The 21,138-nt window shown below is 40.8% G+C and overlaps 4 protein-coding genes across 7 annotated transcripts; all 4 read left to right on the forward strand.

Moving 5' to 3' along the window:
• Window positions 1-1,104: 1,104 nt before the first annotated feature.
• On the forward strand, window positions 1,105-4,767 carry LOC118242430 (NADPH oxidase organizer 1-like). 2 transcript variants are annotated; one of them, XM_035533714.1, is made up of 10 exons: window positions 1,105-1,198; window positions 1,366-1,499; window positions 1,729-1,739; window positions 1,829-1,909; window positions 2,000-2,063; window positions 2,153-2,333; window positions 2,448-2,641; window positions 2,814-2,927; window positions 3,068-3,185; window positions 3,517-4,767. In XM_035533714.1, the coding sequence occupies exons 2-10, from the start codon at window positions 1,442-1,444 to the stop codon at window positions 4,004-4,006; spliced, it is 1,311 nt and encodes a 436-aa protein (XP_035389607.1). In that variant the 5' UTR covers window positions 1,105-1,198; window positions 1,366-1,441; the 3' UTR covers window positions 4,007-4,767. The 2 variants fall into 2 exon arrangements, with proteins under 2 accessions (XP_035389607.1, XP_035389608.1); XM_035533715.1 differs by lacking the exon at window positions 1,105-1,198 and having other exon boundaries at window positions 1,433-1,739.
• Window positions 4,768-6,838: 2,071 nt separating this feature from the next.
• Window positions 6,839-10,442, forward strand: LOC118242431 (NADPH oxidase organizer 1-like). 2 transcript variants are annotated; one of them, XM_035533733.1, is made up of 9 exons: window positions 6,839-6,876; window positions 7,044-7,176; window positions 7,504-7,584; window positions 7,675-7,738; window positions 7,828-8,008; window positions 8,124-8,317; window positions 8,490-8,603; window positions 8,746-8,863; window positions 9,192-10,442. In XM_035533733.1, exons 2-9 carry the CDS (start codon window positions 7,120-7,122, stop codon window positions 9,679-9,681), a joined length of 1,299 nt encoding a protein of 432 aa, XP_035389626.1. In that variant the 5' UTR covers window positions 6,839-6,876; window positions 7,044-7,119; the 3' UTR covers window positions 9,682-10,442. The 2 variants fall into 2 exon arrangements, with proteins under 2 accessions (XP_035389626.1, XP_035389625.1); XM_035533732.1 differs by lacking the exons at window positions 6,839-6,876; window positions 7,044-7,176 and adding an exon at window positions 7,333-7,416.
• Window positions 10,443-12,457: 2,015 nt separating this feature from the next.
• LOC118242391 (NADPH oxidase organizer 1-like) lies at window positions 12,458-16,120 on the forward strand. 2 transcript variants are annotated; one of them, XM_035533249.1, is made up of 10 exons: window positions 12,458-12,551; window positions 12,719-12,852; window positions 13,082-13,092; window positions 13,182-13,262; window positions 13,353-13,416; window positions 13,506-13,686; window positions 13,802-13,995; window positions 14,168-14,281; window positions 14,424-14,541; window positions 14,870-16,120. In XM_035533249.1, exons 2-10 carry the CDS (start codon window positions 12,795-12,797, stop codon window positions 15,357-15,359), a joined length of 1,311 nt encoding a protein of 436 aa, XP_035389142.1. In that variant the 5' UTR covers window positions 12,458-12,551; window positions 12,719-12,794; the 3' UTR covers window positions 15,360-16,120. The 2 variants fall into 2 exon arrangements, with proteins under 2 accessions (XP_035389142.1, XP_035389143.1); XM_035533250.1 differs by lacking the exon at window positions 12,458-12,551 and having other exon boundaries at window positions 12,786-13,092.
• A 1,126-nt stretch (window positions 16,121-17,246) lies between these two features.
• Window positions 17,247-19,597, forward strand: LOC118242415 (NADPH oxidase organizer 1-like). The gene is made up of 9 exons (XM_035533533.1): window positions 17,247-17,330; window positions 17,418-17,498; window positions 17,589-17,652; window positions 17,742-17,922; window positions 18,038-18,231; window positions 18,404-18,517; window positions 18,660-18,777; window positions 19,106-19,166; window positions 19,268-19,597. Exons 1-9 carry the CDS (start codon window positions 17,268-17,270, stop codon window positions 19,595-19,597), a joined length of 1,206 nt encoding a protein of 401 aa, XP_035389426.1. The 5' UTR covers window positions 17,247-17,267.
• The last annotated feature ends 1,541 nt before the right edge of the window (window positions 19,598-21,138 follow it).

The following is a 21,138-nucleotide window of genomic DNA, read 5'->3' on the forward strand; positions in this document are numbered from 1 at the left end:
TACAAATATGCACAGAGCACATTTTAGGTTTCCATCTGACAGTTACAGTGGTAAAACAGATTCTATTCTATTTATCAGACCTGCCAGGTCAGTAATTTCCAGTCATGTCAGGTAAGAGGTGACACCTTTTTTCACTTTTGAAGTGAAAAATAAAGCTTTATGACTTTCATTATTCACATTATATTACTGTGGTTTATTTTCATCAACTTTTAATGCATATTTTTGTTTCCTCCTTAATGCTCTGGATGCTACATGTTTATTATGTTTTGTTATTTTTGTGCCATTCCATTCTGTTTTTCCCACATACCTCACTATTATAACATTCATGCCATTCAAAGGATTCTTGCTGCTGTCTGTAAATGCAATAAATATTACTTTCTTACAGCTTTGTACAGCCTCTCTGGCTTTATTCATGCTGGATTAAAAATAAAAATCAAGATTAGAATTTTTAAAAAGCGGTGACTCAATCACTGATGACAGCATTAAGAGCCAGATGTCAAATGCTTTGAGCCATTTACCAGACAAGAGTATGTAAAACAAAGGCTTGCATTACTGCCATTTCAGCATGGTCCTCCCTTTGAAATCTCATAAAAGACGATGTATAGAGCACAGCTCAGTTTTGTTAAATTATTTTTTGCTAGCTACCAGTGTAACCGTTTTTAAATTTAGACTGCAATAGAATAACAAAACCCCATTTAGCTGAATTCACCCTCTCAGAAACAGGAAGCTAACAGAGCAAGCTGTACACTCTTAACGTTGCTCCCGGCCCGAGTGCCACAAAGCAGGACGCACAGACTTCCTAGACTTTCACATGGGACAAAACCAACGTTAGGGCTACACAGCTCGAGTTCAACACACACGTAGCGACAATGACCAACAAAGGGCGCACACACGGAGAGGGGTTTGCATAGACACGAGACATCAGCATTAAACCCTGCGCACGTGTGTCCGGTCCCGGGGGGCGTGGTTACAACATAAACACAGTACACGTGGATCTCCCTGCACGCCGCGGGCCGTACCACGTGACTTTGCGGCGGCGGAGCAGTCGGTGACAACACTTCACAAGTACCGTGTGGAAAGTGAAACTAGCGCCAAAGGAAATAATGCAACGCTCACCGCACCGTAACAGGAGAGCAATAAAAAAACAAACAAACAAACAAGAAGTTAAAAATAAAGGATGAAACCGAACGTGACAGCGGTAATATAAATTAAATGTGCAACTTCATTTATGAACCATTTTTTATCTTAATTAAACGATTAACTGGAATGTTAAGTGAAACGGAAAAGTGCTTAAAAGCAGGGGAAAAAAATCAAAGTATTGCATATGAACGTAAAATAATTTTTCTCCTTTATTGCTTTTAAAAGACGCTGAAGACAGCAACACTTCAGAGCTAACCTTTTTCAGAAAGAAGCATGTTGACTATGAGGACAGTGAAGTTGTATGGGTTGCCAGTATCGCTCGCCGGCGGATGCCGAAGGAAGGTGTGGCGCTCTATCAGGTAGTGCACGTTTAATCCGCTAAATTAGCAGGTACCTGTTCCTTCCTTTGCAGAAGTCACATGGGACACATTTACTCCGCCTTTAACAGCCCGAGTGCGCTATAAATTAGATGCCCGACGAATGAAACGTTGCAACAGTATTTGTTTTATTCCACTTTGACGGCTGCTGAAATCACAATGGCTGATCGCTTTCCCATCGACGTCCGAATTAACGGCATAATGTACAAAGACAAGACCAAAGTAAGATGACTTAATGTGTGATGATTAAATAGATTTTTATGTATTATCATTAATTGCCTGTTATAACATATATTACCCTTCTGTTGCAGATGTACATGACATCCGTGCTGTGGTCGGATCAGACCGAAGTGACTGTGTGTAGATCCCTCCAGGACTTCAAGGAATTTCATGTAAGATTAATAAGAAACTTTTTAATATGAAAGAACACCAGTTATCAGTGCAGTGTAATGTATTCCCTGTCTTTTCCACTTTTCGAACAGAAGCGACTGAAAAAACAATTTGCAGTGGATAATCAACGAGAGAGAGTGCTCCCCAGATTCAGAGGTACATCTTTAATTTGTTTAATTCCCATTAGTTAAATCCATCGAGTCTTTCAGCATTGCATCATAAAACGGTTGACCATCTTTTATCAGGTCAAATGCTAAGGATGAACTTTCAGAAGTCCCCAGCTATGCATGTACGTCGTGGAAGGGCTCTGGAGAAGTACTGCACTGAGCTTCTGAACTGTGACCCCAGCATCAGTGGTGCGGCAGACGTCATTCAGTTCTTCCTTCCCAAAGAGCAGGAGTTGCAGCCAGAGTTTGTGCAGAACAGGTGTGTTGCACTAATTTTAATAACACAACTTTACAAATGTATAATATCACCTATCTGGTAGGCTATAGAGGGTTTTTGCAATGTTTTAATACTGTTCTTTCCCATCCCTGGCAGTGTGATGATTTTTCAACCAGAAGCTGTCCCTAATGGCTTGGCCAGTAGAAAGCTAAGCTCTGGGAACGTGACGCAGCCGTATGTCACCCAAACATATCGGTGTGTGGCTCCATATGAGACGAAGGACACTAATAATAGACCATTTAATGTTGCTGTGAATGAAACACTGGATGTTCTCATCAAAGACCAAGCAGGTACACTGTGCATCCTCCCTCCTCATGCTGTAAGGGCCAGTCTGGATAAACTAACACTGAGATAGGGAGAGGCATGTTTCACCTAGTGCAAGAGAAACTGTTCTCCTGCAACAATATTTATTAAGCTATGTAGGTTCCATGATTTCTTATTGCATGTGTACTTCTCTGTTAGGATGGTGGCTGGTGGAAAATGAGTCCAAATGTTTAGCCTGGTTTCCTGCTCCCTTCCTGGAGATATGTGAGGACGAAGAAGAAGATGATGAACTGGATAACGCAGCTGCTCAAAGTAAGTTAAGGAGCATGTACTGATTTCTAGTATGTCTGTTTTCTGAGTAGGCTCATGGTGCACATTTGATGTTTGTTTTTTTTGTTTTTTTTGGATGCTGTAAAGTTTTTCTCATTTTTTCCTTTTTCTTTGTCCCCTAGCTCCTCTGTACTGTGCTGCAAGGAGCTACACTGCTAAAACAAGAGATGAGTTATCAGTGGCCATTGGCACCGTGCTGGAGGTGTTGCAGAAGTCTGACAATGGCTGGTGGCTTGCTAGGTAATTTAGTCTTTAGTCTTTATAGATATTATAGCCAGGATATGAGGACATGTCTAAACCACTGCACCAAAGTGTCACGAGGGTCTGACTATTACACAGAGCAGAGATTTATCAGAGACTGGAGGATAATACTATAGCAGTGCAACAGAGGATTACAGGACATAATACTAACACTGTGCTATTGTACTCTAGATTATGTAATTGCTTTCTAATGACTCAGGGTTGGGGTTTTTTTCAGTGAAATACATGGATTATTTAAGAGCCCTTGCTGTTATGTGGGTGATGCTGAATGACTATTTAATAGTTACTATTTGTAACTGTTCTTTTACAGATACAATGGGAAGACAGGCTATGTGCCCTCCATGCACCTGCGGCCGTACACGGACCCGATGTCCGGCCTGCAAAAGAAGCTCTACTGCTGCACCCTTAACCAGACCCCCACAGCCACTCTGGAGGGTGTCCCTGAGCGTGAGTGCAGCACTCCTGCCCAGTACGACAGATTCAACAGCTGCTCAGACAGCATTTGCAGCAGCAGTGATGGCATGGACGTCAGATTCCACTCCGTCAGTTCTATGGGCTCGAGCTTTGAGGATGAGGAGGACACAGGAAAGCCAGAAAGCGATTCAGAATCTGACAGCGCACACAGTGGCGTGTCTGGGGAACCGCCAAGCCCTACCGATTCAGAAAGCAGCAGACTGCCAAGAATGCCACCTCGCCCACGCACCCGAGAGATCCTCAGCCGCTGCACCACCTACACCCGCAAAGCTGCCCTGGCAACCCAGTCCCAGCTATTCCCTGAAAGATTTGGCCCTAACAATTAGAGGGAGAAACCATCTGGAAGATATTAGACCAAGTGCTTACAATTTGTTATGTTGCATCTATGTTATGCTTTGGTTTACAGTCTGTTATTCCGGTCCGATACGGTGTTTATGGTTCTTTGAACTCATGGTTTGCTTAAAAGTGCAATTCCTTAAGCAGGGGTTGGGTTCTTATGCCATACATATTAGGACGGCATACATTTTTTACAGCTGACGCTAATTCTGAGTGCTCAGCTGTATGTGAACATGTCTGAAAATGGCTATGGTTAAGTGGTAAAGGGTCAAGCCAAGAGACCTCGACCTATTCATGAAAAATGCCACTTTGCCAAATTACTGATTAAATTAATATATGGTGACAATGTGACTATACCAGCAATGCCGGTACCCACAGAGTAATATAATTTCAGTTAGAAATGTCTTGTAGTAATACAGGTTTTTAGTCTATACATAATTCTCATACTTCAGTTGTTTGGCAGGTGACATATTTATCACGTTATCAGAAAAAAGAAACACTAGGTAAAATAAGGTAAATATGTTCTGCTATAGTGAAGGTCATTTTATAACATGAATCATTTTTCATCTTCTAATAAGACTATTCTGGACTCGTCTTGAATCTTATTAACTTTGCATTTTTTATATATTGTACTTTTCATGTACTGTATTGTACTGTATATGATCAAACATTGTATTCCATAGTGGAGATTTATCATGGTAAAAGTGTTTGTACTGCCTGTGTGAACAAAATAAATATTGTTTACTTCTTACAACTTGTTTCTTATTTTAACCAAATTCAGAATGCTGATAAAACTGGACTCAGTTAAAGTGTTGTCTTTTTGAGTATTAATGTATGACTGGGCAAAAAGTTACATATGTCAGCTTCTGTAAGGAGATTACCAGTAAACGTGAAAAATGCTGTTTTTTCCCCCTCAGTTATTTTAGGATTAGAATTTCCTGCTTCTTATTAAAGATTTATGTATGTAGTGTGTGAACTATGTTGTGACTGTTCCTGCTCTCAGTTCTGTCTCTTATAATGTACACTGTGCATCCTCCCTCCTCATGCTGTAAGGGCCAGTCTGATAGATAGATAGATAGATAGATAGATAGATAGATAGATAGATAGATAGATAGATAGATAGATAGATAGATAGATAGATAGATAGATAGATAGATAGATAGATAGATTCATTCATTCATTCATTCATTCATTAATCCTCCCTTCCTGAATATTTTTGCAGATGAAGAATATAGACATGATGAGCTAGATACAGTAACTATTCAAAGTTACAAGAGATCCAGTTAATTACATGAATTACATTAATTACTTCACTAATATTGGTGGTGTTGGACCTGATCCAGAAGTAAACAGAGAGGACAGTGGACTTTGTAGGGAGGTGGTCAGTCTTAATAGTTTAGAAGGTGGCAGACTGCCAGAACTATGAAGGTTTTTTCCCTCGCCCACAAACCCGCGAGAGCCTTACCCGCTGCACCATCTACACCCACCCTCATAGCTACTCTGGCAACCCAAGCCCACCTGTTTCCAAACAGATTTGGCCAGCAAAAGGGAGAAACCTGTTGGAAAAGATTAGACAGATTCCATAGACACGGTTACTTTATTGTAAATGTTTAGTGTTGCACTTCTATTAAGCTTTGGTTAACACTTTGGTTTGTCAGTTTATACAAATATGCACAGAGCACATTTTAGGTTTCCCTCTGACAGTTACAGTGGTAAAACAGATTCTATTCTATTTATCAGACCTGCCAGGTCAGTAATTTCCAGTCATGTCAGGTAAGAGGTGACACCTTTTTTCACTTTTGAAGTGAAAAATAAAGCTTTATGACTTTCATTATTCACATTATATTACTGTGGTTTATTTTCATCAACTTTTAATGCATATTTTTGTTTCCTCCTTAATGCTCTGGATGCTACATGTTTATTATGTTTTGTTATTTTTGTGCCATTCCATTCTGTTTTTCCCACATACCTCACTATTATAACATTCATGCCATTCAAAGGATTCTTGCTGCTGTCTGTAAATGCAATAAATATTACTTTCTTACAGCTTTGTACAGCCTCTCTGGCTTTATTCATGCTGGATTAAAAATAAAAATCAAGATTAGAATTTTTAAAAAGCGGTGACTCAATCACTGATGACAGCATTAAGAGCCAGATGTCAAATGCTTTGAGCCATTTACCAGACAAGAGTATGTAAAACAAAGGCTTGCATTACTGCCATTTCAGCATGGTCCTCCCTTTGAAATCTCATAAAAGACGATGTATAGAGCACAGCTCAGTTTTGTTAAATTATTTTTTGCTAGCTACCAGTGTAACCGTTTTTAAATTTAGACTGCAATAGAATAACAAAACCCCATTTAGCTGAATTCACCCTCTCAGAAACAGGAAGCTAACAGAGCAAGCTGTACACTCTTAACGTTGCTCCCGGCCCGAGTGCCACAAAGCAGGACGCACAGACTTCCTAGACTTTCACATGGGACAAAACCAACGTTAGGGCTACACAGCTCGAGTTCAACACACACGTAGCGACAATGACCAACAAAGGGCGCACACACGGAGAGGGGTTTGCATAGACACGAGACATCAGCATTAAACCCTGCGCACGTGTGTCCGGTCCCGGGGGGCGTGGTTACAACATAAACACAGTACACGTGGATCTCCCTGCACGCCGCGGGCCGTACCACGTGACTTTGCGGCGGCGGAGCAGTCGGTGACAACACTTCACAAGTACCGTGTGGAAAGTGAAACTAGCGCCAAAGGAAATAATGCAACGCTCACCGCACCGTAACAGGAGAGCAATAAAAGAACAAACAAACAAACAAGAAGTTAAAAATAAAGGATGAAACCGAACGTGACAGCGGTAATTTAAATTAAATGTGCAACTTCATTTATGAACCATTTTTTATCTTAATTAAACGATTAACTGGAATGTTAAGTGAAACGGAAAAGTGCTTAAAAGCAGGGGAAAAAAATCAAAGTATTGCATATGAACGTAAAATAATTTTTCTCCTTTATTGCTTTTAAAAGACGCTGAAGACAGCAACACTTCAGAGCTAACCTTTTTCAGAAAGAAGCATGTTGACTATGAGGACAGTGAAGTTGTATGGGTTGCCAGTATCGCTCGCCGGCGGATGCCAAAGAAGGTGTGGCGCTCTATCAGGTAGTGCACGTTTAATCCGCTAAATTAGCAGGTACCTGTTCCTTCCTTTGCAGAAGTCACATGGGACACATTTACTCCGCCTTTAACAGCCTGAGTGCGCTATAAATTAGATGCCCGACGAATGAAACGTTACAACAGTATTTGTTTTATCGCACTTTGACGGCTGCTGAAATCACAATGGCTGATCGCTTTCCCATCGACGTCCGAATTAACGGCATAATGTACAAAGAGAAGACCAAAGTAAGATGACAATGTGTGATGATTAAATAGATTTTTATGTATTATCATTAATTGCCTGTTATAACATATATTACCCTTCTGTTGCAGATGTACATGACATCCGTGCTGTGGTCGGATCAGACCGAAGTGACCGTGTGTAGATCCCTCCAGGACTTCAAGGAATTTCATGTAAGATTAATAGGAAACTTTTTAATATGAAAGAACACCAGTTATCAGTGCAGTGTAATGTATTCCCTGTCTTTTCCACTTTTCGAACAGAAGCGACTGAAAAAACAATTTGCAGTGGAAAATCAACGAGAGAGAGTGCTCCCCAGATTCAGAGGTACATCTTTAATTTGTTTAATTCCCATTAGTTAAATCCATCGAGTCTTTCAGCATTGCATCATAAAACGGTTGACCATCTTTTGTCAGGTCAAATGCTAAGGATGAACTTTCAGAAGTCCCCAGCTATGCATGTACGTCGTGGAAGGGCTCTGGAGAAGTACTGCACTGAGCTTCTGAACTGTGACCCCAGCATCAGTGGTGCGGCAGACGTCATTCAGTTCTTCCTTCCCAAAGAGCAGGAGTTGCAGCCAGAGTTTGTGCAGAACAGGTGTGTTGCACTAATTTTAATAACACAACTTTACAAATGTATAATATCACCTATCTGGTAGGCTATAGAGGGTTTTTTGCAATGTTTTAATACTGTTCTTTCCCATCCCTGGCAGTGTGATGATTTTTCAACCAGAAGCTGTCCCTAATGGCTTGGCCAGTAGAAAGCTAAGCTCTGGGAACGTGACGCAGCCGTATGTCACCCAAACATATCGGTGTGTGGCTCCATATGAGACGAAGGACACTAATAATAGACCATTTAATGTTGCTGTGAATGAAACACTGGATGTTCTCATCAAAGACCAAGCAGGTACACTGTGCATCCTCCCTCCTCATGCTGTAAGGGCCAGTCTGGATAAACTAACACTGAGATAGGGAGAGGCATGTTTCACCTAGTGCAAGAGAAACTGTTCTCCTGCAACAATATTAATTAAGCTATGTAGGTTCCATGATTTCTTATTGCATGTGTACTTCTCTGTTAGGATGGTGGCTGGTGGAAAATGAGTCCAAATGTTTAGCCTGGTTTCCTGCTCCCTTCCTGGAGATATGTGAGGACGAAGAAGAAGATGATGAACTGGATAACGCAGCTGCTCAAAGTAAGTTAAGGAGCATGTACTGATTTCTAGTATGTCTGTCTTCTGAGTAGGCGCATGGTGTACATTTGCTGGGGGTTTTTTTGTTTGTTTTTTTGGATGCCGTAAAGTTTTTCTCATTTTTTCCTTTTTCTTTGTCCCCTAGCTCCTCTGTACTGTGCTGCAAGGAGCTACACTGCTAAAACAAGAGATGAGTTATCAGTGGCCATTGGCACCATACTGGAGGTGTTGCAGAAGTCTGACAATGGCTGGTGGCTTGCTAGGTAATTTAGTCTTTAGTCTTTATAGATATTATAGCCAGGAAATGAGGACATGTCTAAACCACTGCACCAAAGTGTCACGAGGGTCTGACTATTACACAGATCAGAGATTTATCAGAGACTGGACGATAATACTATAGCAGTGCAACAGAGGATTACAGGACGTAATACTAACACTGTGCTATTGTACTCTAGATTATGTAATTGCTTTCTAATGACTCAGGGTTGTTTTTTTCAGTGAAATACATGGATTATTTAAGAGCCCTTGCTGTTATGTGGGTGATGCTGAATGACTATTTAATAGTTACTATTTGTAACTGTTCTTTTACAGATACAATGGGAAGACAGGCTATGTGCCCTCCATGCACCTGCGGCCGTACACGGACCCGATGTCCGGCCTGCAAAAGAAGCTCTACTGCTGCACCCTTAACCAGACCCCCACAGCCACCCTGGAGGGTGTCCCTGAGCGTGAGTGCAGCACTCCTGCCCAGTACGACAGATCCAACAGCTGCTCAGACAGCATTTGCAGCAGCAGTGATGGCATGGACGTCAGATTCCACTCCGTCAGTTCTATGGGCTCGAGCTTTGAGGATGAGGAGGACACAGGAAAGCCAGAAAGCGATTCAGAATCTGACAGCGCACACAGTGGCGTGTCTGGGGAACCGCCAAGCCCTACCGATTCAGAAAGCGGCAGACTGCCAAGAATGCCACCTCGCCCACGCACCCGAGAGATCCTCAGCCGCTGCACCACCTACACCCGCAAAGCTGCCCTGGCAACCCAGTCCCAGCTATTCCCTGAAAGATTTGGCCCTAACAATTAGAGGGAGAAACCATCTGGAAGATATTAGACCAAGTGCTTACAATTTGTTATGTTGCATCTATGTTATGCTTTGGTTTACAGTCTGTTATTCCGGTCCGATACGGTGTTTATGGTTCTTTGAACTCATGGTTTGCTTGCAAGTGCAATTCCTTAAGCAGGGGTTGGGTTCTTATGCCATACATATTAGGACGGCATACATTTTTTACAGCTGATGCTAATTCTGAGTGCTCAGCTGTATGTGAACATGTCTGAAAATGGCTATGGTTAAGTGGTAAAGGGTCAAGCCAAGAGACCTCGACCTATTCATGAAAAATGCCACTTTGCCAAATTACTGATTAAATTAATATATGGTGACAATGTGACTATACCAGCAATGCTGGTACCCACAGAGTAATATAATTTCAGTTAGAAATGTCTTGTAGTATTACAGGTTTTTAGTCTATACATAATTCTCCTACTTCAGTTGTTTGGCAGGTGACATATTTATCACGTTATCAGAAAAAAGAAACACTAGGTAAAATAAGGTAAATATGTTCTGCTATAGTGAAGGTCATTTTATAACATGAATCATTTTTCATCTTCTACTAAGAAAATTGTAGATTCGTCTTGACTCTTATTAACTTTGTATTTTTTATATATTGTACTTTTCATGTACTGTATTGTACTGTATATGATCAAACATTGTATTCCATAGTGGAGATTTATCATGGTAAAAGTGTTTGTACTGCCTGTGTGAACAAAATAAATATTGTTTACTTCTTACAACTTGTTTCTTATTTTAACCAAATTCAGAATGCTGATAAAACTGGACTCAGTTAAAGTGTTGTCTTTTTGAGTATTAATGTATGACTGGGCAAAAAGTTACATATGTCAGCTTCTGTAAGGAGATTACCAGTAAACGTGAAAAATGCTGTTTTTTCCCCCTCAGTTATTTTAGGATTAGAATTTCCTGCTTCTTATTAAAGATTTATGTATGTAGTGTGTGAACTATGTTGTGACTGTTCCTGCTCTCAGTTCTGTCTCTTATAATGTACACTGTGCATCCTCCCTCCTCATGCTGTAAGGGCCAGTCTGATAGATAGATAGATAGATAGATAGATAGATAGATAGATAGATAGATAGATAGATAGATAGATAGATAGATAGATAGATAGATAGATAGATAGATAGATAGATAGATTCATTCATTCATTCATTCATTCATTAATCCTCCCTTCCTGAATATTTTTGCAGATGAAGAATATAGACATGATGAGCTAGATACAGTAACTATTCAAAGTTACAAGAGATCCAGTTAATTACATGAATTACATTAATTACTTCACTAATATTGGTGGTGTTGGACCTGATCCAGAAGTAAACAGAGAGGACAGTGGACTTTGTAGGGAGGTGGTCAGTCTTAATAGTTTAGAAGGTGGCAGACTGCCAGAACTATGAAGGTTTTTCCCTCGCCCACAAACCCGCGAGAGCCTTACCCGCTGCACCATCTACACCCACCCTCATAGCTACTCTGGCAACCCAAGCCCACCTGTTTCCAAACAGATTTGGCCAGCAAAAGGGAGAAACCTGTTGGAAAAGATTAGACAGATTCCATAGACACGGTTACTTTATTGTAAATGTTTAGTGTTGCACTTCTATTAAGCTTTGGTTAACACTTTGGTTTGTCAGTTTATACAAATATGCACAGAGCACATTTTAGGTTTCCATCTGACAGTTACAGTGGTAAAACAGATTCTATTCTATTTATCAGACCTGCCAGGTCAGTAATTTCCAGTCATGTCAGGTAAGAGGTGACACCTTTTTTTCACTTTTGAAGTGAAAAATAAAGCTTTATGACTTTCATTATTCACATTATATTACTGTGGTTTATTTTCATCAACTTTTAATGCATATTTTTGTTTCCTCCTTAATGCTCTGGATGCTACATGTTTATTATGTTTTGTTATTTTTGTGCCATTCCATTCTGTTTTTCCCACATACCTCACTATTATAACATTCATGCCATTCAAAGGATTCTTGCTGCTGTCTGTAAATGCAATAAATATTACTTTCTTACAGCTTTGTACAGCCTCTCTGGCTTTATTCATGCTGGATTAAAAATAAAAATCAAGATTAGAATTTTTAAAAAGCGGTGACTCAATCACTGATGACAGCATTAAGAGCCAGATGTCAAATGCTTTGAGCCATTTACCAGACAAGAGTATGTAAAACAAAGGCTTGCATTACTGCCATTTCAGCATGGTCCTCCCTTTGAAATCTCATAAAAGACGATGTATAGAGCACAGCTCAGTTTTGTTAAATTATTTTTTGCTAGCTACCAGTGTAACCGTTTTTAAATTTAGACTGCAATAGAATAACAAAACCCCATTTAGCTGAATTCACCCTCTCAGAAACAGGAAGCTAACAGAGCAAGCTGTACACTCTTAACGTTGCTCCCGGCCCGAGTGCCACAAAGCAGGACGCACAGACTTCCTAGACTTTCACATGGGACAAAACCAACGTTAGGGCTACACAGCTCGAGTTCAACACACACGTAGCGACAATGACCAACAAAGGGCGCACACACGGAGAGGGGTTTGCATAGACACGAGACATCAGCATTAAACCCTGCGCACGTGTGTCCGGTCCCGGGGGGCGTGGTTACAACATAAACACAGTACACGTGGATCTCCCTGCACGCCGCGGGCCGTACCACGTGACTTTGCGGCGGCGGAGCAGTCGGTGACAACACTTCACAAGTACCGTGTGGAAAGTGAAACTAGCGCCAAAGGAAATAATGCAACGCTCACCGCACCGTAACAGGAGAGCAATAAAAAAACAAACAAACAAACAAGAAGTTAAAAATAAAGGATGAAACCGAACGTGACAGCGGTAATTTAAATTAAATGTGCAACTTCATTTATGAACCATTTTTTATCTTAATTAAACGATTAACTGGAATGTTAAGTGAAACGGAAAAGTGCTTAAAAGCAGGGGAAAAAAATCAAAGTATTGCATATGAACGTAAAATAATTTTTCTCCTTTATTGCTTTTAAAAGACGCTGAAGACAGCAACACTTCAGAGCTAACCTTTTTCAGAAAGAAGCATGTTGACTATGAGGACAGTGAAGTTGTATGGGTTGCCAGTATCGCTCGCCGGCGGATGCCGAAGGAAGGTGTGGCGCTCTATCAGGTAGTGCACGTTTAATCCGCTAAATTAGCAGGTACCTGTTCCTTCCTTTGCAGAAGTCACATGGGACACATTTACTCCGCCTTTAACAGCCCGAGTGCGCTATAAATTAGATGCCCGACGAATGAAACGTTGCAACAGTATTTGTTTTATTCCACTTTGACGGCTGCTGAAATCACAATGGCTGATCGCTTTCCCATCGACGTCCGAATTAACGGCATAATGTACAAAGACAAGACCAAAGTAAGATGACTTAATGTGTGATGATTAAATAGATTTTTATGTATTATCATTAATTGCCTGTTATAACATATATTACCCTTCTGTTGCAGATGTACATGACATCCGTGCTGTGGTCGGATCAGACCGAAGTGACTGTGTGTAGATCCCTCCAGGACTTCAAGGAATTTCATGTAAGATTAATAAGAAACTTTTTAATATGAAAGAACACCAGTTATCAGTGCAGTGTAATGTATTCCCTGTCTTTTCCACTTTTCGAACAGAAGCGACTGAAAAAACAATTTGCAGTGGATAATCAACGAGAGAGAGTGCTCCCCAGATTCAGAGGTACATCTTTAATTTGTTTAATTCCCATTAGTTAAATCCATCGAGTCTTTCAGCATTGCATCATAAAACGGTTGACCATCTTTTGTCAGGTCAAATGCTAAGGATGAACTTTCAGAAGTCCCCAGCTATGCATGTACGTCGTGGAAGGGCTCTGGAGAAGTACTGCACTGAGCTTCTGAACTGTGACCCCAGCATCAGTGGTGCGGCAGACGTCATTCAGTTCTTCCTTCCCAAAGAGCAGGAGTTGCAGCCAGAGTTTGTGCAGAACAGGTGTGTTGCACTAATTTTAATAACACAACTTTACAAATGTATAATATCACCTATCTGGTAGGCTATAGAGGGTTTTTTGCAATGTTTTAATACTGTTCTTTCCCATCCCTGGCAGTGTGATGATTTTTCAACCAGAAGCTGTCCCTAATGGCTTGGCCAGTAGAAAGCTAAGCTCTGGGAACGTGACGCAGCCGTATGTCACCCAAACATATCGGTGTGTGGCTCCATATGAGACGAAGGACACTAATAATAGACCATTTAATGTTGCTGTGAATGAAACACTGGATGTTCTCATCAAAGACCAAGCAGGTACACTGTGCATCCTCCCTCCTCATGCTGTAAGGGCCAGTCTGGATAAACTAACACTGAGATAGGGAGAGGCATGTTTCACCTAGTGCAAGAGAAACTGTTCTCCTGCAACAATATTAATTAAGCTATGTAGGTTCCATGATTTCTTATTGCATGTGTACTTCTCTGTTAGGATGGTGGCTGGTGGAAAATGAGTCCAAATGTTTAGCCTGGTTTCCTGCTCCCTTCCTGGAGATATGTGAGGACGAAGAAGAAGATGATGAACTGGATAACGCAGCTGCTCAAAGTAAGTTAAGGAGCATGTACTGATTTCTAGTATGTCTGTCTTCTGAGTAGGCGCATGGTGTACATTTGCTGGGGGTTTTTTTGTTTGTTTTTTTGGATGCCGTAAAGTTTTTCTCATTTTTTCCTTTTTCTTTGTCCCCTAGCTCCTCTGTACTGTGCTGCAAGGAGCTACACTGCTAAAACAAGAGATGAGTTATCAGTGGCCATTGGCACCATACTGGAGGTGTTGCAGAAGTCTGACAATGGCTGGTGGCTTGCTAGGTAATTTAGTCTTTAGTCTTTATAGATATTATAGCCAGGAAATGAGGACATGTCTAAACCACTGCACCAAAGTGTCACGAGGGTCTGACTATTACACAGATCAGAGATTTATCAGAGACTGGACGATAATACTATAGCAGTGCAACAGAGGATTACAGGACGTAATACTAACACTGTGCTATTGTACTCTAGATTATGTAATTGCTTTCTAATGACTCAGGGTTGTTTTTTTCAGTGAAATACATGGATTATTTAAGAGCCCTTGCTGTTATGTGGGTGATGCTGAATGACTATTTAATAGTTACTATTTGTAACTGTTCTTTTACAGATACAATGGGAAGACAGGCTATGTGCCCTCCATGCACCTGCGGCCGTACACGGACCCGATGTCCGGCCTGCAAAAGAAGCTCTACTGCTGCACCCTTAACCAGACCCCCACAGCCACCCTGGAGGGTGTCCCTGAGCGTGAGTGCAGCACTCCTGCCCAGTACGACAGATCCAAAAGCTGCTCAGACAGCATTTGCAGCAGCAGTGATGGCATGGACGTCAGATTCCACTCCGTCAGTTCTATGGGCTCGAGCTTTGAGGATGAGGAGGACACAGGAAAGCCAGAAAGCGATTCAGAATCTGACAGCGCACACAGTGGCGTGTCTGGGGAACCGCCAAGCCCTACCGATTCAGAAAGCGGCAGACTGCCAAGAATGCCACCTCGCCCACGCACCCGAGAGATCCTCAGCCGCTGCACCACCTACACCCGCAAAGCTGCCCTGGCAACCCAGTCCCAGCTATTCCCTGAAAGATTTGGCCCTAACAATTAGAGGGAGAAACCATCTGGAAGATATTAGACCAAGTGCTTACAATTTGTTATGTTGCATCTATGTTATGCTTTGGTTTACAGTCTGTTATTCCGGTCCGATACGGTGTTTATGGTTCTTTGAACTCATGGTTTGCTTGCAAGTGCAATTCCTTAAGCAGGGGTTGGGTTCTTATGCCATACATATTAGGACGGCATACATTTTTTACAGCTGATGCTAATTCTGAGTGCTCAGCTGTATGTGAACATGTCTGAAAATGGCTATGGTTAAGTGGTAAAGGGTCAAGCCAAGAGACCTCGACCTATTCATGAAAAATGCCACTTTGCCAAATTACTGATTAAATTAATATATGGTGACAATGTGACTATACCAGCAATGCCGGTACCCACAGAGTAATATAATTTCAGTTAGAAATGTCTTGTAGTAATACAGGTTTTTAGTCTATACATAATTCTCATACTTCAGTTGTTTGGCAGGTGACATATTTATCACGTTATCAGAAAAAAGAAACACTAGGTAAAATAAGGTAAATATGTTCTGCTATAGTGAAGGTCATTTTATAACATGAATCATTTTTCATCTTCTAATAAGACTATTCTGGACTCGTCTTGAATCTTATTAACTTTGCATTTTTTATATATTGTACTTTTCATGTACTGTATTGTACTGTATATGATCAAACATTGTATTCCATAGTGGAGATTTATCATGGTAAAAGTGTTTGTACTGCCTGTGTGAACAAAATAAATATTGTTTACTTCTTACAACTTGTTTCTTATTTTAACCAAATTCAGAATGCTGATAAAACTGGACTCAGTTAAAGTGTTGTCTTTTTGAGTATTAATGTATGACTGGGCAAAAAGTTACATATGTCAGCTTCTGTAAGGAGATTACCAGTAAACGTGAAAAATGCTGTTTTTTCCCCCTCAGTTATCTCAGGATTAGAATTTCCTGCTTCTTATTAAAGATTTATGTATGTAGTGTGTGAACTATGTTGTGACTGTTCCTGCTCTCAGTTCTGTCTCTTATAATGTACACTGTGCATCCTCCCTCCTCATGCTGTAAGGGCCAGTCTGATAGATAGATAGATAGATAGATAGATAGATAGATAGATAGATAGATAGATAGATAGATAGATAGATAGATAGATAGATAGATAGATAGATAGATAGATAGATAGATAGATAGATTCATTCTTCATTCATTCATTCATTCATTAATCCTCCCTTCCTGGAATATTTTTGCAGATGAAGAATATAGACATGATGAGCTAGATACAGTAACTATTCAAAGTTACAAGAGATCCAGTTAATTACATGAATTACATTAATTACTTCACTAATATTGGTGGTGTTGGACCTGATCCAGAAGTAAACAGAGAGGACAGTGGACTTTGTAGGGAGGTGGTCAGTCTTAATAATTTAGAAGGTGGCAGACTGCCAGAACTATGAAGGTTTTTCCCTCGCCCACAAACCCGCGAGAGCCTTACCCGCTGCACCATCTACACCCACCCTCATAGCTACTCTGGCAACCCAAGCCCACCTGTTTCCAAACAGATTTGGCCAGCAAAAGGGAGAAACCTGTTGGAAAAGATTAGACAGATTCCATAGACACGGTAACTTTATTGTAAATGTTTAGTGTTGCACTTCTATTAAGCTTTGATTAACACTTCGGTTTGTCAGTTTATACAAATATGCACAGAGCACATTTTAGGAAGGTGTGGCACTCTATCACGTAGTGCACGTTTCATCTGCTAAATTAGCAGGTACCTGTTCCTTCCTTTGCAGAAGTCACATGGGACACATTTACTCCGCCTTTAACAGCCTGAGTGCGCTATAAATTAGATGCCCGACGAATGAAACGTTACAACAGTATTTGTTTTATCGCACTTTGACGGCTGCTGAAATCACAATGGCTGATCGCTTTCCCATCGACGTCCGAATTAACGGCATAATGTACAAAGAGAAGACCAAAGTAAGATGACAATGTGTGATGATTAAATAGATTTTTATGTATTATCATTAATTACCTGTTATAACATATATTACCCTTCTGTTGCAGATGTACATGACATCCGTGCTGTGGTCGGATCAGACCGAAGTGACCGTGTGTAGATCCCTCCAGGACTTCAAGGAATTTCATGTAAGATTAATAGGAAACTTTTTAATATGAAAGAACACCAGTTATCAGTGCAGTGTAATGTATTCCCTGTCTTTTCCACTTTTCGAACAGAAGCGACTGAAAAAACAATTTGCAGTGGATAATCAACGAGAGAGAGTGCTCCCCAGATTCAGAGGTACATCTTTAATTTGTTTAATTCCCATTAGTTAAATCCATCGAGTCTTTCAGCATTGCATCATAAAACGGTTGACCATCTTTTGTCAGGTCAAATGCTAAGGATGAACTTTCAGAAGTCCCCAGCTATGCATGTACGTCGTGGAAGGGCTCTGGAGAAGTACTGCACTGAGCTTCTGAAATGTGACCCCAGCATCAGTGGTGAGGCAGAAGTCATTCAGTTCTTCCTTCCCAAAGAGCAGGAGTTGCAGCCAGAGTTTGTGCAGAACAGGTGTGTTGCACTAATTTTAATAACACAACTTTACAAATGTATAATATCACCTATCTGGTAGGCTATAGAGGGTTTTTTGCAATGTTTTAATACTGTTCTTTCCCATCCCTGGCAGTGTGATGATTTTTCAACCAGAAGCTGTCCCTAATGGCTTGGCCAGTAGAAAGCTAAGCTCTGGGAACGTGACGCAGCCGTATGTCACCCAAACATATCGGTGTGTGGCTCCATATGAGACGAAGGACACTAATAATAGACCATTTAATGTTGCTGTGAATGAAACACTGGATGTTCTCATCAAAGACCAAGCAGGTACACTGTGCATCCTCCCTCCTCATGCTGTAAGGGCCAGTCTGGATAAACTAACACTGAGATAGGGAGAGGCATGTTTCACCTAGTGCAAGAGAAACTGTTCTCCTGCAACAATATTAATTAAGCTATGTAGGTTCCATGATTTCTTATTGCATGTGTACTTCTCTGTTAGGATGGTGGCTGGTGGAAAATGAGTCCAAATGTTTAGCCTGGTTTCCTGCTCCCTTCCTGGAGATATGTGAGGACGAAGAAGAAGATGATGAACTGGATAACGCAGCTGCTCAAAGTAAGTTAAGGAGCATGTACTGATTTCTAGTATGTCTGTCTTCTGAGTAGGCGCATGGTGTACATTTGCTGGGGGTTTTTTTGTTTGTTTTTTTGGATGCCGTAAAGTTTTTCTCATTTTTTCCTTTTTCTTTGTCCCCTAGCTCCTCTGTACTGTGCTGCAAGGAGCTACACTGCTAAAACAAGAGATGAGTTATCAGTGGCCATTGGCACCATACTGGAGGTGTTGCAGAAGTCTGACAATGGCTGGTGGCTTGCTAGGTAATTTAGTCTTTAGTCTTTATAGATATTATAGCCAGGAAATGAGGACATGTCTAAACCACTGCACCAAAGTGTCACGAGGGTCTGACTATTACACAGATCAGAGATTTATCAGAGACTGAACGATAATACTATAGCAGTGCAACAGAGGATTACAGGACGTAATACTAACACTGTGCTATTGTACTCTAGATTATGTAATTGCTTTCTAATGACTCAGGGTTGTTTTTTTCAGTGAAATACATGGATTATTTAAGAGCCCTTGCTGTTATGTGGGTGATGCTGAATGACTATTTAATAGTTACTATTTGTAACTGTTCTTTTACAGATACAATGGGAAGACAGGCTATGTGCCCTCCATGCACCTGCTGGCCGTACACGGACCCGATGTCCGGCCTGCAAAAGAAGCTCTACTGCTGCACCCTTAACCAGACCCCCACAGCCACCCTGGAGGGTGTCCTCTGAGCGTGAGTGCAGCACTCCTGCCCAGTACGACAGATCCAACAGCTGCTCAGACAGCATTTGCAGCAGCAGTGATGGCATGGACGTCAGATTCCACTCCGTCAGTTCTATGGGCTCGAGCTTTGAGGATGAGGAGGACACAGGAAAGCCAGAAAGCGATTCAGAATCTGACAGCGCACACAGTGGCGTGTCTGGGGAACCGCCAAGCCCTACCGATTCAGAAAGCGGCAGACTGCCAAGAATACCACCTCGTCCACGCACCCGAGAGATCCTCAGACGCTGCACCACCTACACCCGCAAAGCTGCCCTGGCAACCCAGTCCCAGCTATTCCCTGAAAGATTTGGCCCTAACAATTAGAGGGAGAAACCATCTGGAAGATATTAGACCAAGTGCTTACAATTTGTTATGTTGCATCTATGTTATGCTTTGGTTTACAGTCTGTTATTCCGGTCCGATACGGTGTTTATGGTTCTTTGAACTCATGGTTTGCTTGCAAGTGCAATTCCTTAAGCAGGGGTTGGGTTCTTATGCCATACATATTAGGACGGCATACATTTTTTACAGCTGATGCTAATTCTGAGTGCTCAGCTGTATGTGAACATGTCTGAAAATGGCTATGGTTAAGTGGTAAAGGGTCAAGCCAAGAGACCTCGACCTATTCATGAAAAATGCCACTTTGCCAAATTACTGATTAAATTAATATATGGTGACAATGTGACTATACCAGCAATGCCGGTACCCACAGAGTAATATAATTTCAGTTAGAAATGTCTTGTAGTAATACAGGTTTTTAGTCTATACATAATTCTCATACTTCAGTTGTTTGGCAGGTGACATATTTATCACGTTATCAGAAAAAAGAAACACTAGGTAAAATAAGGTAAATATGTTCTGCTATAGTGAAGGTCATTTTATAACATGAATCATTTTTCATCTTCTAATAAGACTATTCTGGACTCGTCTTGAATCTTATTAACTTTGCATTTTTATATATTGTACTTTTCATGTACTGTATTGTACTGTATATGATCAAACATTGTATTCCATAGTGGAGATTTATCATGGTAAAAGTGTTTGTACTGCCTGTGTGAACAAAATAAATATTGTTTACTTCTTACAACTTGTTTCTTATTTTAACCAAATTCAGAATGCTGATAAAACTGGACTCAGTTAAAGTGTTGTCTTTTTGAGTATTAATGTATGACTGGGCAAAAAGTTACATATGTCAGCTTCTGTAAGGAGATTACCAGTAAACGTGAAAAATGCTGTTTTTTCCCCCTCAGTTATCTCAGGATTAGAATTTCCTGCTTCTTATTAAAGATTTATGTATGTAGTGTGTGAACTATGTTGTGACTGTTCCTGCTCTCAGTTCTGTCTCTTATAATGTACACTGTGCATCCTCCCTCCTCATGCTGTAAGGGCCAGTCTGATAGATAGATAGATAGATAGATAGATAGATAGATAGATAGATAGATAGATAGATAGATAGATAGATAGATAGATAGATAGATAGATAGATAGATAGATAGATAGATAGATAGATAGATAGATAGATAGATTCATTCTTTCATTCATTCATTCATTCATTAATCCTCCCTTCCTGAATATTTTTGCAGATGAAGAATATAGACATGATGAGCTCGATACAGTAACTATTCAAAGTTACAAGAGATCCAGTTAATTACATGAATTACATTAATTACTTCACTAATATTGGTGGTGTTGGACCTGATCCAGAAGTAAACAGAGAGGACAGTGGACTTTGTAGGGAGGTGGTCAGTCTTAATAATTTAGAAGGTGGCAGACTGCCAGAACTATGAAGGTTTTTCCCTCGCCCACAAACCCGCGAGAGCCTTACCCGCTGCACCATCTACACCCACCCTCATAGCTACTCTGGC

This window comes from Electrophorus electricus, chromosome 14 (genome assembly GCF_013358815.1).
Source record: "Electrophorus electricus isolate fEleEle1 chromosome 14, fEleEle1.pri, whole genome shotgun sequence".
In the NCBI taxonomy this organism is placed as follows: Eukaryota; Metazoa; Chordata; class Actinopteri; order Gymnotiformes; family Gymnotidae; genus Electrophorus; species Electrophorus electricus.